General features: G+C 22.2%; 8 protein-coding genes across 8 annotated transcripts; 3 read left to right on the top strand and 5 right to left on the bottom strand. All coding sequences in view use genetic code 6, as the record gives it.

Annotated features, from left to right (window-relative positions):
* Positions 1 to 796: 796 nt before the first annotated feature.
* Positions 797 to 1,378, bottom strand: TTHERM_000823989 (hypothetical protein; the record flags this gene model as incomplete). Its single annotated transcript, XM_012800011.1, has 1 exon — positions 797 to 1,378. The coding sequence occupies exon 1, from the start codon at positions 1,286 to 1,288 to the stop codon at positions 797 to 799; it is 492 nt and encodes a 163-aa protein (XP_012655465.1). The 5' UTR covers positions 1,289 to 1,378.
* A 637-nt stretch (positions 1,379 to 2,015) lies between these two features.
* TTHERM_00823980 (poly(ADP-ribose) polymerase family WGR domain protein) lies at positions 2,016 to 4,577 on the bottom strand (the record flags this gene model as incomplete). Its single annotated transcript, XM_001031498.3, has 8 exons — positions 2,016 to 2,099; positions 2,155 to 2,426; positions 2,488 to 2,710; positions 3,039 to 3,308; positions 3,373 to 3,566; positions 3,630 to 3,815; positions 3,869 to 4,024; positions 4,115 to 4,577. The coding sequence occupies 8 exons, from the start codon at positions 4,575 to 4,577 to the stop codon at positions 2,016 to 2,018; spliced, it is 1,848 nt and encodes a 615-aa protein (XP_001031498.2).
* Positions 4,578 to 5,695: 1,118 nt separating this feature from the next.
* On the bottom strand, positions 5,696 to 8,077 carry TTHERM_00823970 (hypothetical protein; the record flags this gene model as incomplete). Its single annotated transcript, XM_001031497.1, has 2 exons — positions 5,696 to 5,967; positions 6,160 to 8,077. 2 exons carry the CDS (start codon positions 8,075 to 8,077, stop codon positions 5,696 to 5,698), a joined length of 2,190 nt encoding a protein of 729 aa, XP_001031497.1.
* Positions 8,078 to 8,991: 914 nt separating this feature from the next.
* TTHERM_000823969 (MFS transporter) lies at positions 8,992 to 9,536 on the bottom strand (the record flags this gene model as incomplete). The annotated part of the gene is made up of 3 exons (XM_012800010.1): positions 8,992 to 9,132; positions 9,244 to 9,397; positions 9,448 to 9,536. 3 exons carry the CDS (start codon positions 9,534 to 9,536, stop codon positions 8,992 to 8,994), a joined length of 384 nt encoding a protein of 127 aa, XP_012655464.1.
* Positions 9,537 to 10,362: 826 nt separating this feature from the next.
* Positions 10,363 to 12,034, top strand: TTHERM_000823968 (transmembrane protein, putative; the record flags this gene model as incomplete). Its single annotated transcript, XM_012800009.1, has 2 exons — positions 10,363 to 10,485; positions 10,538 to 12,034. 2 exons carry the CDS (start codon positions 10,363 to 10,365, stop codon positions 12,032 to 12,034), a joined length of 1,620 nt encoding a protein of 539 aa, XP_012655463.1.
* A 415-nt stretch (positions 12,035 to 12,449) lies between these two features.
* On the top strand, positions 12,450 to 13,934 carry TTHERM_00823960 (MFS transporter; the record flags this gene model as incomplete). Its single annotated transcript, XM_001031496.3, has 1 exon — positions 12,450 to 13,934. One exon carries the CDS (start codon positions 12,450 to 12,452, stop codon positions 13,932 to 13,934), a length of 1,485 nt encoding a protein of 494 aa, XP_001031496.1.
* Positions 13,935 to 15,839: 1,905 nt separating this feature from the next.
* TTHERM_00823950 (hypothetical protein) lies at positions 15,840 to 16,760 on the top strand (the record flags this gene model as incomplete). The annotated part of the gene is made up of 1 exon (XM_001031495.2): positions 15,840 to 16,760. The coding sequence occupies one exon, from the start codon at positions 15,840 to 15,842 to the stop codon at positions 16,758 to 16,760; it is 921 nt and encodes a 306-aa protein (XP_001031495.2).
* A 292-nt stretch (positions 16,761 to 17,052) lies between these two features.
* TTHERM_00823940 (oxidoreductase NAD-binding domain protein) lies at positions 17,053 to 17,901 on the bottom strand (the record flags this gene model as incomplete). Its single annotated transcript, XM_001031494.1, has 1 exon — positions 17,053 to 17,901. The coding sequence occupies one exon, from the start codon at positions 17,899 to 17,901 to the stop codon at positions 17,053 to 17,055; it is 849 nt and encodes a 282-aa protein (XP_001031494.1).
* Positions 17,902 to 18,014: the final 113 nt, after the last annotated feature.

The raw sequence follows: 18,014 nt of genomic DNA, 5'->3' as shown, positions 1-18,014 counted from the left end.
TTCTTTTTATCATTTATAAATTAAATAAATTTTTTAATAGAGATATGAAAAAATAAAATATTAACTTTTGGAAGTTTTATTTTTAATAGTAATGTTTTTTTTTATTTTATTTTTCTATTAAAAATTTCAAGTATCCCATTTATTTTCAGCAATCCTTATATAAATATATAAATGAATTTTTTCATTATTTTAATTCATTATTAACTAATTTAATTTAAAAATATTAAAGTATTCTAAATTAATGTAAGTAAGTAACATAACCTACCTTATTTTTTAGATTTGTTTTTTAAATTTATATAATAAATTAAATAATTATGTTTTTAAGAAATAAGCTATTTGAGTATAATTCTTACAATGAAATGTAGATTAATATATTTTACAATTAAATTAAGCTAATTATTACAATAATTATTTTTAGTTTATTTGTTATAATAATTTACTTTATTTTATTGAAATAAGATTTATAGCTTTTGAAAATATTAATTTTTATTGGTGATTAACAAGAGGTATATATTAAATAACATATTTTTGATACAAAATAACTTTATATTATAAATATATAAAACAAATAAATGGTATATAGACATATGAAGGTAATAATTTATAATATATAAGCAAATGCTTCTTTTCAAATCTATTTTAGTCTGTATTTATTTTGTCAAATTCAATAAGTTAGAGTTTATTTTACAGGTTGTTATTATATTTTTTATTTACAAATAATTTTTATTATATTTTGTGTGTATTCTATTTTATAGCAATGCTATTAAGGTGACCAAAAAATTTAATATAAAATTCCTCAATCTTCTTTTTCAAATATAGGAAGGCCTAGAATAACTCTCAAATCATTTTCATCAGGCTATTGTTTATGGAAAATATTTTAGTATAAATTACTATTGAAGTTTTTTTTATTCTATTATTGTTAGCTCTTAAGTTTATTCTACTATTCTATTTCTTCTTCATCAAAGTAAATATAAGTGTTGTTTATAAATTTAAATTTTAAGCTGGTAGTTTATTTCGGGCTTTCATACATATGCTCTGGGAATTCATCGTCCTTTGTAAGTCCTATGCTTTATTAGTAATTGCTGAAATTATCTCCTGAAATACTTGTTTAATAATCGCTCCCTAAATATGAATAAGTACTCTTTTTGCTCTTTGGTGTAGTGAACCCATCATTTTATTACTCTTCGAAAATCGGGATCGTTTTCTTCACAAACATTTGGGCTTTTTCTAGCTCTTCTATGCTTTAATTAATCTTACTGATTTAATTTATGATGTAAGTTTTATCCATTAATTTTATTTATGCTTTTGTCTAGTTTAGAAATGCTTGTTTGGCTTCTATTTCTTTTATGAATTAAGAATATATCTTCTATATTTTTTTTAATCAATTATTAAAATACTTATTGCAAATTTTTATTTGCAAGAAGTAATCAAAAATATAAAATAAAAATAAAAAAAATATTTTAAAACAATTGAATAAAAATTAAGTATTTTACTAAAAACACAATAAAAGGCATAAAATAAATATTCAAACAAACAAACTAATAAGATATTATAAGAAACATGGAATAACTTTAAACTATTTTTAAAAGTAAGTCAGTACTTTTTCTTTTTAAATCTAATTTGATAATCTATTTGAGAATAATCAAAAATATAAAAAAAAATATTTTAAGACAATTGAATAAAAATTAAGTTACCAATTTATTTATTTCAATAAAAAAACAATACAAGGCAAAAAATAAATATTCAATCAAATGAAAAAACAAACTAATTAGATTTCATATGAAGCATGGAATAGCTTTAAACTATTTTTAAAAGCTAAGTCAGTACTTTTTAAATATAATTAGATAATCTATTTGAGAATAATCAAAAATATTTTAAAAAAAAATTTAATAAAAATCAAGTTACCAATTAATTTATTTCAATAAAAATACAATACAAGGCATAAAATAAATATTCAAACAAACTATCAAATAAATTTTCATAAGAAATATGGCTTATAATAACTTTAAACTAACTCAGTACTTTTTAAATCTAATTAGATAATCTATTTGAGCTTAAGCAATATCATAAATGATAAACTCGTTATATTTCATATAGTGCTAATAAATTAAATAGAAACAAATGAATAAAATAGTAATTTTTAAAATTATTTACCTTAGATTTAGTTCTAACTTCCTAGCCTTTAGGTACTTTAACTCCATTAAATGTTATGAATTCTTCAGGACCATGAGTACCCCAACCCCAGCAAGAATGAGTTCCTTTAGGAAGATTATTAGCATTATAATCAGTTTTTTCTATTTTGTTAGGAGTTCCTAGAGCAGCCTTTATGAGCATGATGTAATGGATACCATCACTATTACCTGCACAATAATCACAAGATTTAGTAAATTAATCTGCAAGGTAAATACCCTTACCATAATTATAACCTAAAATTAAAAAAAATCAATTCATATTGGATATTTTATCTATTTAATTATTAATTTATACCAGTAACAGGAGCCTCAGGAGGAGCAATACGAAGACCTTAAGATAATATACCAACAAAGTTTGAAATACGGGACCCATGCCATAAGAGTGTATCGTTTCCAATATTTTTTGAGTAACGTTCTTGCTCGCCTTTTCTTTTTACTGAAAATATTTCTAAAATCTTAGGGCTATAATGTCCTTTGCCTTGATTAACATAATTCTTAATAATGTCTAATGTCTTTTTCTATTAAATTATTAAAAATAAATAATGCTTTATCACTTGAATTCTAACTTAATCAAAAAAAAATAAATGATTTCTAAGTGTAACCAACTAATTAACTAACTTAATAAATTAATATTTTAATCTATTAGATCTCAAAATGTTTTTTATTTTATTTTAAATCAAAACCTATGAATTTAATTATGCTTGCTTAGTTGTATATTTTCTTCATTAAACTTTTCTCAAATTTGAAGATATTAGAATTTATTTTTTTAAAGCTTAAAACAAACATTAAAAATGATAAGATATTTTTATCTCAATTTCTTTTAACTAAAATAATTTAAATGTTTACATCTGTGACTTCTTTTATTTCTGCATTTAATTTTTTATAGTTTTAATCTAAGATTGAGTCATCTGAATCTGATTCTTTAAGTAATTGAGTTGCAATTTTTAAGTCAGATAAATCTTAAAGCATTGAAAGCTTCTTACGCACTTATTCCTCAGTTTTTAAAATGAAGTTACTCATTTTTTAGAAACCAAAATCATGAGGAATAAGGGAGTAGAATTAACTAGAATAACGACCATAATCACTAACTTTATTATTTTTTACAGCATCTAAAAGCTATTTAATATCACATAAAAGGTATTTTAAATTTAAATTTTAAGTGTTTTTAATTTCTAGTTACATCTTTGAGAACAGTGTAAGCTTATTTAATTGTTTTATCGTCAAGTTTACCTAAAGGCATCTTTTTAGAATCATAACCTATTTCTTTAATTGTACTCTCAATCATTTTCATATCAAAAATGTCGTTTATCAAGGTTTGAACTGCAGCAGATAAAGTACAATCTTTTCTCTTTGTAGGTTAAGTAGTTTATTTTTCTAATTTCAACACATTTTTAAAAATAAATAAATAAATTAATTAATTAATTCTATTAAAATTACTCTTTGGCTTTTCATCTTCATCATCTTCACCATATTTGATGAAAATTTCAGTATAACCTCCTTTAATTTTATCGCTTTTCTTTTTTTAGAATTCGCTAATAGCTTCAAATTTACTTGAACAAACTTTAATGCTTTATTGTCCTGGAACACCAACTCTTCCCCATCTAAAGAAAACGGAGTATTGATCTTTTTATAGAAATAAATTTAATATATTTTTTTTAAAAAAATAGGATTTATACTAGTTCCATCTTTAACAAGCACCTATCCAAGATAGAATTTGTTATTGTTTGCATCAACATTTGATTGATTCAAAGTAAGATTGTAAATTTAGTTTCCTTCTTATAGAACTGTGTATTGTGTTGAATTTGGTACATACTAATCAACTGCACATTTACCTTTATAAAAAATATTTAAGTATTAAATATAAATGATACCAGTAATATAATGATTATTTTTATGTTAATTATTTAATATCAATTAAATACCTTTAACGATCTATTTAACAGTTTTTTTCTCATCTTCAGATTCATCTTTTTTGGGTACATCTTTGACTTTTTTGACAGGACTCTTTTTAGTTTAGGCCTTTGTATCTGGGGAGGGAGATACACTCTTAGCTTTTCTTTTATTGGTTTTTTTGGGAGAAGGTGCTGGTGCTGTTTTTGCTTACTTTGTTTTTTAAGTAGTTTTCTAAGCTGCTTTTGTGTTTTTCTTATCTACTGTTGCGACTTTAGTATCTTTAGATTTAGATTTAGAAGCTGCTGCAGGTTTACCTTTTTGGGTTTTTTTAGGTGAAGGGGAAGGAGAAGGAGATTTAGTGGCTGCTTTTCTTCCTCTAGTCACTTTTTTATCCTCAATCTTGGCATCTTTTTTTGTAGTTTTTGTAGCAGCCTATTTACCTTTAGTTGCTGCTGCTGCAGATTAAGATCTAGTAGCTCTTTTAGGAGGCATTAATAGATATAATTTATCCTTTTTATTATTAAAAATTCTTAGATATGTTTAATGATTAATATAATTTATTTAACTTTTAATTGTTCTAATCTTTAAATCACTTTTATTAGTTAATCAGATATTTATAATAAAAATTCTGATTAAAATCCAATACATTTATTTTCCCTCCAAAGATTTTATTTTCTTTTTACTCGGATTTCATATTTATCAGAATTAAAATCTTTCAGATAAAGTAGATAGAAGATTTTTTGTTTGTTTGCGGATCTAATTCTTTTTAAATATAAAAGTTTCAATAATTAAATGCAATGTGAAATAAATATCTTTATCAATCTGAATATACGTATTTTCAAGTTTATTGCCAATTATAATTAAGATTTTCCCATTCAAATAAGTTTAAATAAAAAATATCTTTCAATAGTGAATAAAATAAAAACATTATAAATAATTAGCTGTAGATTGATTTCTTAAAATAATTTTTATTTCAACTATCAATTTTAAATATATTGAATACAACAATACTAAAAATAAAATTACATTCAATTATTATAATTAATATTTAGCTATTTCTTATTTTTTATAAAAATTAATAAATTTGCTACAAAAAAATCTTAAATTTAACAAATAAAAAAAATTATTCATCTCTTTTTATCATAAAAATTAATGATTTAATTATAAGGAAATGTTAATAAATTACCCCATAAAAGATTTGAAAATTTTTTATCTTAAATAGTTATTATGTTTCTCTCTTAAACAATAATAAAATATAAATGTTTAAAAAAGATAATTAAAATAAACTTTAATCAATATTAAATTTATAAATTTTTTCTAATTTAATAAATAAATATTTTTAATTCAACAAAATCTTAATTTGAAAAACTTAAGATAAAAAAATTATTATCTTTAAAAGTATATTGAGATTGTTAATAATAAATATAAATAAAATAATATACTTATAAAATAATAAATTAATTTTTTACAAATAATAAATAAGACACTATCTTAACATATAAATAAATATTTTTAGTATAACGATTTTTAAAATTATCACTCGAATTAATCAAAGAAGAATTGCTTAAAAATATTATTAAGCTTCTTTGAAAAGCTATTGTTCTGATTACTCAAAAAAAAGAATTAGTTTTATCAGCTAATGGACTCATTGTTTCATCAATATCAATATCATTCACAATCCATCTTTCAATTTTATCATTATCATTCAATATATTTTATGGCTATTTTTTCTCTTGCTTTAATTGTTCATTTTATTTAGATGAATTTTATTTGATATAATTACTATTTTAATTAATTGAACTTTTTCTAGATGCTTGATAAATATTAGACCTAGACTTTTAATTTTCCTGCTATCCTGCTTGAGATGAAGGTGTTTACAAATCTTTTATTTTAAATATTTTAAATTAATTTCTTATGTAAATAAATAACTCAAAAATTATAAATTTTTGTTTTAAATCAAATCTATTTTATTTTCATTTATTCCTTTTCTTTTATTTTTTATATTTTTTTTGCATGATTAAAATATTTAATTAATAAAATTTAATAAAAAAATAAATATTTAAGTAATTAATACTTTTTCTTTGAATATCTTTAGGAGTTGCATATCTAGAAGGAGATGTTGGGTTACTTGAATTAAAGAGGTAGCTTTAGCAATTAGGCTAAAAAGTTGTTTAGGTACTTAAAGGTCTCTGAATCACAGCATTTCTTAAATTAGCTCTTGGCTGTATAAGTATTTTATTCACAGAAATGAGCTCGTCCTTTTTTAATTTATTTTATTCCATTTAATTATATGGATAAAAAGCACACATTTGAGATTCTTAAAAATTATCATAAGATTTTTCTTTATAATTTATAATATCCTCACTTTTTCCAAACTATGCAGTATCTTTTGTATTTTAGCCTTGATTAATCCACTACTTCAGTTTGATGTTACTAAACTCTTATCCCTCTCGTTCTCGTTCTGTATCCATTCTTTCAGTTTTTTATGTTTCAATTTTATTTTGTTAATACAAATCTTGGAAGTTTTATTGTACTGATTATTGCGCATTAGTTATTATTCCTAAATGAGATTTATAAGCACTGCTAAATGTTTCAATATGATGCCCTGTTAAGTGTATTTGTTTATTTTTTAAGATCATCTTTTCATATATATTTGGTTATTTATCCTTTGATAGAAATCCAAGAATCTTATTCATTGTTTCCTTTTTTTTCCTAAATATAAATTAAGGACTACCTATTTCTTAACATGGAGTAGCATAACAGCTTTGATTTGTATTGCTTTTATCTATTTTATTTGATTTAAAAAAATCTAATTCTTTAGCATTTGTATGCTCATTCCCTTACTCTCCAACAGGAACGAAACTAACTGGAAAACCATAAAAAGATTTCGGTGTTATAGAATTTGAAAATTTATTTTCTTAATGTTAATTATAAATTGAAGAAATACTTAAAAGATCATTAATCATTTCTTTTGAATTTCTGTGAGAATTTTAATTGGTAGATTAAGGTGTTGACTATTAAGCTTTTCTCTGTAGATTATAATTCAAATATTTTGCATAATTTTTATATTCCCTATTAGTACTACTTTACTATTACTTCTAATTTTCAGGAAAAACAGTTGACATCCCTTAAATTTAAGAATGATTTAAAGAATCTAAATAATTATTTTAATATTAATTTTCTTGCCTTAATTTAGTATCACAGAGTCTTTTTTTTATTTTTGGCGAATGTTAAGATGAGTTTAATGAATTATTATTAAAACATAAATCTATTTATTGATAGTAGTCTGCAGATTTTGCTGTAGATTTTGAAGTATTTTGCTTGATTTCAAAACTTTATTTATCATTTAGCTCTAACTTCATCATATTTCTGCGTTATCTAATATCTTTTGAATTCTATATTTGGCTTTTAATATTATTTATTTAATATTGCACTGTGATGTCTTCTCCATCTTTAATAGTCTAATCCTCAGTTTATTGCTAATTTAGCTTATTTTAAAAATCTTTTTAATTAATTTTTTTATAATTTGCTATTTTGTTGCAATTTTATTAAATTCCTTCATCTTCTTCTCCTAGAGTTTCATACTAAATTTATTCTAAATTAAAACTGTTCTAACCAATTTTATCTTTAGATTCTATTTTGCTTCCACGGACTCTGTAGTGTTTATCAAGCTAATTAAGGTTTATCATTCTGAAATCTTCTTTTTTATTTCGTTTGCTTTTTGGACTATTTTTTAGAAGTATTTAGTCTTCGTTTCCAAGTTACTTTAACATATTCTGCTTTGATTTATTTAATTTTTTACTCATTATAAGTTGCTTCAATTTTAACTCCTACTACTTTTTAATCTGCTATGGAAAGCTTTCTTGCTACTCCTCTAAGTTATTCTGTCCACTTAAATGAGGATGTTTTCTTAGAATAGGATCATTCGAATGAAATTGAAATCGTTTTGGTAGGAGGGCAATCAAAATTTACCTCTCCTATAATTTATTCATATTACTTTTGTATTAAACAAAAATTAATATTATTATTAATTAGTATAAAAGATTATACTTAGATTATCTTAAACAGTATAGTCAGCTTATATTTATTAAAAAAATTTGTTTGCCAATAAATTAATTGGTTAATATACTAAATACTTGCTTGCTCTTTTGAAACACTATTTTTTCATTTATTTTGAAAAGACTGATTTCCACTTTTTTCTTCTTAAAATATTTATTTTGTAAAATTATAAATGTTGATTTTTTTTCATTTTTAAATTCTAAATAAAATAATAATTCACTTATTAATTATTAGCCATTTAAACATTAAACAATAAGTTTCTACATACCACTAATTAATTTCTAAGACTCTAAAAAACTAATTCTCATCCATTTATATTCAAAATAACCAATTATTAATTTTCTGGGTTCTTTACATAATATTTTATAAAAGATCAGTAAATTGTTACCAATTAATTTAACTATATATAAACACTACTTTAAAAATTTGTGTAAATTAGAAGATAATTAAGCAAACATTTCAAACATAAAATTAAATATACCCATATAACATTTTTATAATTTCTATTTTTAATATTCTTTCTAAAAATAAAATAGATTAAAAAAGTTAAAGAGATATTATTTCAATTTTTATTTTTTATAAGTTTTTTTAATTCTATCTTAAATAAACAATAGTAATGTGTATTTTGTTATCGGCCATACTAAGGTGAAAACACCGGATCCCATTCGAACTCCGAAGTTAAGCGCCTTAAGGCTGGGTTAGTACTAAGGTGGGGGACCGCTTGGGAAGTCCCAGTGTCGATAACCTTTTTTTTTTGTTTTTTTTAGTGCTTTTATTTTTTTATAAATTGAATAAATTAATTTTATTTCTTATTTTAACCATAATTTTTTTTTAATTAAATTTATTTTCATAGTAATTCTAATTAATTTTGTTATCGGCCATACTAAGGTGAAAACACCGGATCCCATTCGAACTCCGAAGTTAAGCGCCTTAAGGCTGGGTTAGTACTAAGGTGGGGGACCGCTTGGGAAGTCCCAGTGTCGATAACCTTTTTATTTTTTATTGTTTTTAATCTTAAATAAATAATTGAAAATTTATTATTTTTTATTTATTTTTAATAATTAAAATTATTTTAAATTATTTTTATATTCATGTTTACTCTAATTAATTTTGTTATCGGCCATACTAAGGTGAAAACACCGGATCCCATTCGAACTCCGAAGTTAAGCGCCTTAAGGCTGGGTTAGTACTAAGGTGGGGGACCGCTTGGGAAGTCCCAGTGTCGATAACCTTTTTTTTAATTTTTTTTAGTGCTTTTATTTTTTTATAAATTGAATAAATTAATTTTATTTCTTATATTAACCATAATTTTTTTTTAATTAAATTTATTTTCATAGTAATTCTAATTAATTTTGTTATCGGCCATACTAAGGTGAAAACACCGGATCCCATTCGAACTCCGAAGTTAAGCGCCTTAAGGCTGGGTTAGTACTAAGGTGGGGGACCGCTTGGGAAGTCCCAGTGTCGATAACCTTTTTTACTAAAATTGTTTTTAAAAATAATAATAATTTTATGCTGATTTTTATTTTAAATTGTTTACAGAAAGGAAAATATTATTTATTAACTTGCACAATTAAATAACTAAAAAAAAAAATTTATCTTCAGAAAGTATATCTTAATATAAATTTAGATAATTATTTTAAATAAATAGCTTAATATGAAAAGCTAAATGAATATATTTATTAAATAAATGGTGTTGGATGTACAATAGAGAAAAACAAATAATCAAAATATATATTTCTTATTTAATATATTAAGAAATATAAATAATATGTTTTTTAAACTAAAATATACAACAATAATTTTAAAGGAATAACATGCAATGTCGAATAGAGTAAGTATTTAAAAATTATTTATTGAATAAAAGCAATTTATAAAAATATTTATCTATCCTTTTTTTTAATTAACCTTAATTCATAATTTATATTTGATAAATGAAAGTATAAAAAAATTAATTTTATTTCCATAAAAATTCATTTAAATATAATTAATATTGTTTCTCATCAAAAAAATCTGATTTTAAATCAAATTTTGAAAATAAAAAATTTTGTATCACTTCTGATAGCATCAAAACAAGTTTTTAGATATTTTATTTAAATATCTAAGTCGCCATAAATTATTAAATTACTTTGCATTACAACTTAGAAAATAAATATTTATTAAAGCTGAATAATTATTCCTTTTTTAAATAAATATCTGAATAAAATAAAGACCTAAAATGTACGAATACCAATAGTTAGAATACAATAGAGTAGCCTATGAGCGAATGGAAAGATTTATTTACTATAGCTTAAAAATAAGTACTTTTCTTTAGTTATGGAATTCATATAATATCATAGAAGTAAATAACTTTACAAAAATTTATTTAAATGATTTAACCTTCATAAAAAAAGTAATTTTTTGATGATAGTTTATTTCTATCAATATTATGCTTGGCAGTATTCTACCTTTCAAGAAAAGTTTTATTAATATATTACTGTAAAATAAATGATAAGTATGCACAAAAAGATAAAATTAAAGTTATTTTATATTTGATTTTTTCTTTAGAAGAGTTAGCGTTTCGTATAAAATAAAAAGAGCTAAAAAGAATTGTAAGGATTCATTATTTGAGTAAGGATGATCTTCTATCAAATAAATTTGTAATCAACTACTTTATGGCTTTAGTTTAGATAGTTTTTGTCCTTAATTTGCCTGAAATATAAAATTTAATAACAATTTTACAGCTACTACTTCCTCTACTTTTTAGTGCTTTAATTATATGCGAAATTTAAACAAATAACTTGTATGCTTTCAAAAATGAAAATGGACTTTTTTGGAATTATTATTTTAATGCCAAAATGACTAAGTAATTCTTATATCGGTGGATTAGTTAATTATTCATGATAATTTGCTGTTGTATATGCTCTTAAATCTAAAATATTTTTAAATATTATATAATAATAACTATTTTTTTAGTTATTTTAACAATGATACATCAAATATAATACCTAAAAAGGATATCTGATATCGACACAGCAATAATATCATAAAAATTATTTATAATTACTTTGATCTCATTTAGTCATATATCTATAGAACCTAGAGAAGTGAGTGATGAATACTACAAAAAGAAAGAGCTAATTTAAATTAAGTGCTGTAATGCATTCATAGTTACACTTCTTACTTAAAAATTATACATCTATTATCATTTGTTAATTATAGCACCTAACGAAAATATCTTTGGTTTTGGTAACTATCTTTGGATTTATTAATTGCTAATTATACTAGACTTGTTTCTTTAAACAAAGTTGCTTATGAAGTATATTGTAATTCCATAGTTCAATGGACCAGAATATTTTGAAATATATGATATTAGCAATTCATATTACTTAACAGAAAATAAACACAAATTTAAGAATTTGAGATTCATCAAGGTCAAATGTGAAAGAGATATCTCTCTAAAGCTTATTTTATCTTCTTTTTGTAATTGTGAAATTATCAGAGTTGGATATCGTGATGATGATAATATTAGGAAATTCATAGAATCAACACAATATTAGGAAGTTTTATTTTTAAATAGTATAGATATCAAAGAATTTGAAGAAGTTATTGCAGCTAATTCGATTAATTGTAATATCCTAAAAATTAAATTTGACTACGAAATGAGATTTTAAGATTTGCTATAATTTTCCAAAATTTTAGTTAAGTATGATGCATTCGTTCTTATAATTAATTCAAAAATGTTAAATAAATATAATTTTATTTATTCAGATAAGTTTTATGAATTATAACATAATCTAATATATATTCAAGTGTAATCAACAATATGTAGAAAAGTCTTTTACTAGAAATATTTGATGGAGTTTATACCTCTAAATCCAGCCATAGTTCTCTACGACTTGTATGATTGAGTATTTTTAAAGAAATAAAACAGTTTGCAATTTCTCTTAAATAATAATTATAAAACTAAATATAAATAAAATAATAACAATACATTCAACAAATTTATTAAATAGTATCTGCTTTTTTTATATTTTATTTAATATTTGATAAAAATTTTATTTAAAAAAAAAAGAAATATTTTTCTCTTTAAAAAATTATTGGATGATTTTATTTTATAAATTCAATTTTTTTACAATAATCTTTTGATATTCTTAATTTATTTAAGGAGCTAATCAGGCTCTCAAAATAGTCAAATTCAATTCATTCAATCTTATAAACCTTCTATAAAAGTTAATTAAAAAAGATATCTATCAATCAAATTTCAATACCAAATTAAAAATATATTCGTTTTTGAAATTAAATTAAAAAATTGATAAAGTAGAAATGGAGAAAGATTTTAAATAAGAGCAAGCTCAAAGCAAGTCTACAGATAATAGTATGTAATCAGCCCAAGAATAAAATTAGTAATAATACTTGTCATTTTGGCATATATTAAGTAATGTGCTAGTTTCAAATCTTGGAATTTTATATTTTGGATATTAAATTTCAGTTATGTCTTTAGCTCAGAATACAGTTTTTGTAGTTTATAGCTTAAAAGAAAGTCAATATAATTTTTATTCATCTCTTCTCAGTGCTGCTATTCCATTTGGTGCAATATTTGGAGCTATTATACCTGGTAGTCTTCTTTTGCATAGCTCTAGAAAAAACTCTATGATATTTTCAGATATAATTGCTACAATCTTTGCGTTTTTAAGCTTATATGATGATATAAATGTGCTTTTATTAACAAGATTTTTAGCAGGATTTATCTTAGGGTTAAATAGTTCTTTAGTCCTTAAATATACTAATGAAATAACTCCAATTAGCTTAACAGGTATCATGGGTATTGTCTATAGTATTGCTATAACATTTGGAATATTAATAGCAAGTATAAATGGGCAATTCTTTAGTGAAAATCCAAATAAAGAAGATAAATACATTTATTTTGTACTTTTATTTCCAATAGTATTTACAATTAGTAGACCAATTTTACTTTTAGTTTTCTTCAATCATGATACTCCATTCTATTATATTGTTAGCAATTAATCTGAAAAATGTAGAGAATTTCTTATGCAAATTTACAAACCATAATATGTTGATCAAATCTTATAAGAAGTTTAATAAGAAGCTGCTAAATAAGGAATCTAAGAAAAAGCTCAGACTTAAAATAGTAAACCTTTCTTTGTAGGATGTGTATTATAAATTATTTAACAATTTTCAGGAATTAATGCAGTCCTTATGTATTTAGGCTAAATATTCTAGAAAGAACATTTCTCATTTAGAATGACTAACTTACTGACCTTGGCATCCAATTTTATATTCTTGATTTCTGCTTTTTTGAGTTACTTTTTTGTAGAAAAGTACTCTAGACGTGGTATTCTTATGTCAGGTTCTACATTATCAGGAATTTTCCTTCTTTCACTAGCTATTTTATATATTATTGATAATTAATAACTATAGTTTCTTTAGTTCATTTTGATTAGCTGTTATTACGTTGCATTTAACTTTTCTCTCGGACCTGTAATTTGGTTGTATTGCTCTGAAATTCTTTAATCAAAAGAATTTAGCATAGCTACAAGCATCAACTGGATATGTGCTACAATAGTTGTTGTTTCCATACCATATTTTGATAAATTATGGCCACTATTTATATTCTTTTCTCTTGTTTGTTTTTTTTGCACAATCTTCACTCTTTTGATTGTAAAAGAAACAAAGGATAAAAGTAAAATAGAAATCATTAATTTATATAATCCTCACTAATCAGATTTATAAGGTGAGTATTAAAGTATTAATAAAAACACTCCAGATAGTGTTAGTTATGTAGACTGAAAAATATATTTCTATTTAATCATAATTATTTCCTTAGATAGATATAATAATAAAAATATAACACATATACCATAGAAAACTCTATAAATATTAAGCTTTTTAAGTAGTAAAATCTACAAGTTATTAAATTATTCAGCCGTATACATATCATGAAATTTATACGGTACGGCTGTATAATACTGTTTTACAATATATACTGTCGATCCCTATTAGAAAATATTTTAAATTAAAATTAATAAATTAAATTAAATTAAATTAAAAAAAACAAAATAAGAATCAAAAGTAAATAAATAAGTAAACTAATACTGTTTCATAATTTTATATTTCATATTATATTAAAAATATCACTATCTAAAATAAATAATCTATGTTTACCCTTAAATTTAAGAGATTAATATATTTTAATAAAGTGAAACCTAAATCTGATGACCCCTTTACACCAATTTCATTTTCAATTTCTAAATATTAAAAAAAGTATAACTAATTTTAAAAGGAAAAAATGAAGAGTTAAGAAATTAATTAGTAACTAAAGCAAAAGTTTCAATCAAAAAGAGTTAAATTAAGAAGAATAAAATAAATAATAAAATCAGAATTAGAATTAAAAATAAATTAAATAAAAAAGTAGTAAATAGATAAATTAATTAATAGAGTTTTATTGTTTTAAATTTATTTTTATTTTAAAAATATTTCAATCCTAAACAAATAAACTGCTTTTACTAAAGCAAAGCCTAAATTTAATGAACTTTCATCACTAATTTGATTGTTACTTTTTAAGTTTTGAAGAAAATTAATTAGTTAGTTTGAAACATCAAAATTAGAAAAAATATGAAATAAATGTTTTCAAATCAAAAATTTAAAATTAGAACATGAGTTAAATTAAAAACAATAAAAAAGAAGGCAAATAAAATAAAAAAGATAATAAATTAATTAATTAATTTAAAGAATTTTATTTTAAATTCATTTTTGTATTAAAAAATATCACAATCCAAATCAAATAATGTGTTTTTACTTAAGATTAAGTATTAAATTTTTAAGATTACTACACTTTGCTAAAGCAGGACTTAAGTCTGATGAACCCTTTACCCTTTGCATCAATTAAATTACTGCTTATTAAATATTATAGAAAATATATTTATTCAATAACAACAAGATGATTATTAATACTTCTAAAGTTAAATTTTGTAAAATAAATATCTTTATTGTTTAAAATTAAAAAAAATGGTTTTTATTTTATCTTTCAATATTTTTTATAATTAAAGCAGTCTAATAGAAGTAGTAGATATTTATTTTTTTTCCAAAATATTCTATTTTTTAGCCAAAAAGAAGTTTTTACAAAAATATTAAAATTTAAGGTTTTTCATGTTTAAAATAAACAAAAATACCTAATTTAGATACCAAGTTTTTGTTCATAAAAAATCTAAAAAGTTTATGATTAGAATCAATAGTTATTAAAAATTTTTTATCAGATTAAAATAATCATAAAAAGGATTGAAAGGTTTATTTTAAATTAATATGAATAACCAAATAATAGTCTTGTAAAATACAACATTTTAGATAAAGAATTAAAGCAATTAGCAATAAAGTTTAAGTTTAGAAGATGATGTAAATGAAAAAACTGAGGATTTACTTACAAAACAAAATTTAAGCTAGCAAAAAATTATGATTAATAGTAAAAAAATACATAAAAAGAAGCAAAATCTTAAAAACAAATAGTTTGAAATTAAGGTTGTTCCTAATTTAAGCTCTATATATGATATAGAATCATTGTTTTTAGTTGGAGAAATATTTATTGCTCTCGATTTTAATGATAGTCAACTGTAAAATACTCACATTTCATGTTTAAATAACTTTAAGAGAATTTATTAAACAACTATTCTTAAATAGAGTAGATTTTTACAAATTGATATGGAGTATAAAGTTCCTTCTACCAAATACTTTTACAATTCAGCTTAAAAGTTGCTTAATTACCCTCAATAGAATATTCACGAATTAGGCTAGCTGCTGATAATTTATTAATAGTTTTGTTTTGATATATATGAGAATTTATAATTATTGTAAAGCTTCCCAAATCTAGAGCAATTTTTTAATTAACAAATGTAGGATTTGCTTATGGCAAAGTAACATTACTTAGATAATTTCAAATAAGATGAATTTGTTTATCTAATGTAGATGGTAAATAATATAAAAACAATGGAATTCGAAGTTTAGAGTATATATGTGAGTGAACCATTTCTAATACTTTTAGGTACAAATTTAGAGTAATATTAAAGATTTGTTCATAGATATGGCTTGAATGAATTTGCTGACTCAAATACCTAAATAAATTTCATAGTACGCTAACTAAAATAAATGCTTCGAACATAAGGTAATTATACATAGGAGAATAAGATTCTCTAAGACTTTGATGAAAATAATTATGTTGAAGTGAACTTGTACACATTTGATGGAATTAAAGTATAAGCAAAAGCTGAAATATAAGTAATTTATCCTTAATAATAAAATTAATAATGCTAAAAATTTAATTTAAATTCTCACATGCTTATTGCTGTAAAAACCGAAATAGAACCAACTTCTTTAAAGTAGATTTTAGAAATAAGATAAAATTAATAAAACTCTTCATTATAAATTTAAGACAATTTATATGTTAACGAAATTGATTTTTGTTTCGATTACTCTGTGCAAGTAGAAGTATTTTAAGAAATGGCTAAAATGTACAATATTTTTAGTAACAAGGAAAAAAGATCATCATACAGGCACATAAACCCTGAAGAGAAAGATTAAATTAAACATTATAATCCTGTATGCACAAATTTAAAATATTATTGAAGCAATAAAAATTAGAATTAATCAAGCTATTTCAATTATAATTTAAGATGCAAAAATATTAATTTTATAACAATAAAAAACAAAATTTAATTTAATATTTTATGTGTCTTTTATTGTTTTCATTTCAAAATACTATTTTAATAAATAAATAATTTCTTTATTAGATTAATTTAAATTTATAATCTTTGTATTAATTTTATTATATTTTTAGTAAAAAATATAAAAATATATGACAGTTTATATATATTATAGAATATTGATAATTATTTATGTATTGATTAATTGCTTATTTTCAGAATCTAAAGTAATGATAAGGGTCAAATCCTAAGTTTTTAAAAGCCTCGAAGCACATTTTTACCATTCCTTTTGGTCCGCAAAACATTACATAATTATCTTTGTCAGTGGATGTAGGACCATACTTTTATATCATATTTTAATCAATTCTACCTACTTCTCCATTCCAGCTTTATGTTTATTTACCTGAATCAATAACATATACTACCTTGAAATTTTCATATTACTTCTACAAATCATCTATTTGTTCTTTAAGTAGAATATCTTTTTCAGTTCTATTTGCATACAAAAGAGTTATTTTTATATCTTTTTGCTAATCAAGACAAATCTGCTAAGCTATAGAAAAAACGGGAGCTATTCCTGTTCCACCAGCAATTAAAAATAAATTTTTAGGCTTTATTCTTTATTTAGCTTTTTTATCTTCTTGTTATTTTTTTCTTATTACATCTATAAAGCCCTATTTATCATACTTAATACTAATGATTGGTCCTGAAATTTTAATTACGTCTCCAATCTTTAAATTTTCTAGAAAAGGAGTTAGTTTACCTCCTTATGGAAAATTAGGATCTGTATTTGGTCTATAGATTTTGATAACAGTGTCAATATATCCTTATTTCATAGATTCTATAGTATTAATAGGGGTGTATTTTTTTGTAAAAGCCTCACTACTATTAGGAATCCTAAGAATGGCAAAGTGAGATCCAGCAGGATAAGCCATAGCATCCTTCTAATTGCTTAAAGTGAATCTGAATATATAGCTATCAGGGGATACTTATATTTTTTCTGTGAGTTTAGCTTCCTTAGTATCAAAAAAGAGAAATAAAAATTTGAGACAGGCAGATTTCATTTTGTTTTTATAATATTTGCTTTTAGGTTTTTTTAATAAAATTTGATTTTGATAAAAATTACAAAACAAATTTATAATAAAAAAATATTAAAAAAAATATATTTGTTACACCG

This window comes from Tetrahymena thermophila (genome assembly GCF_000189635.1).
Source record: "Tetrahymena thermophila SB210 genomic scaffold scf_8254397, whole genome shotgun sequence".
In the NCBI taxonomy this organism is placed as follows: domain Eukaryota; phylum Ciliophora; class Oligohymenophorea; order Hymenostomatida; family Tetrahymenidae; genus Tetrahymena; species Tetrahymena thermophila.
Note: the sequence above shows the minus strand (reverse complement) of the source record. Positions and strands in the feature narration are given on the sequence as shown.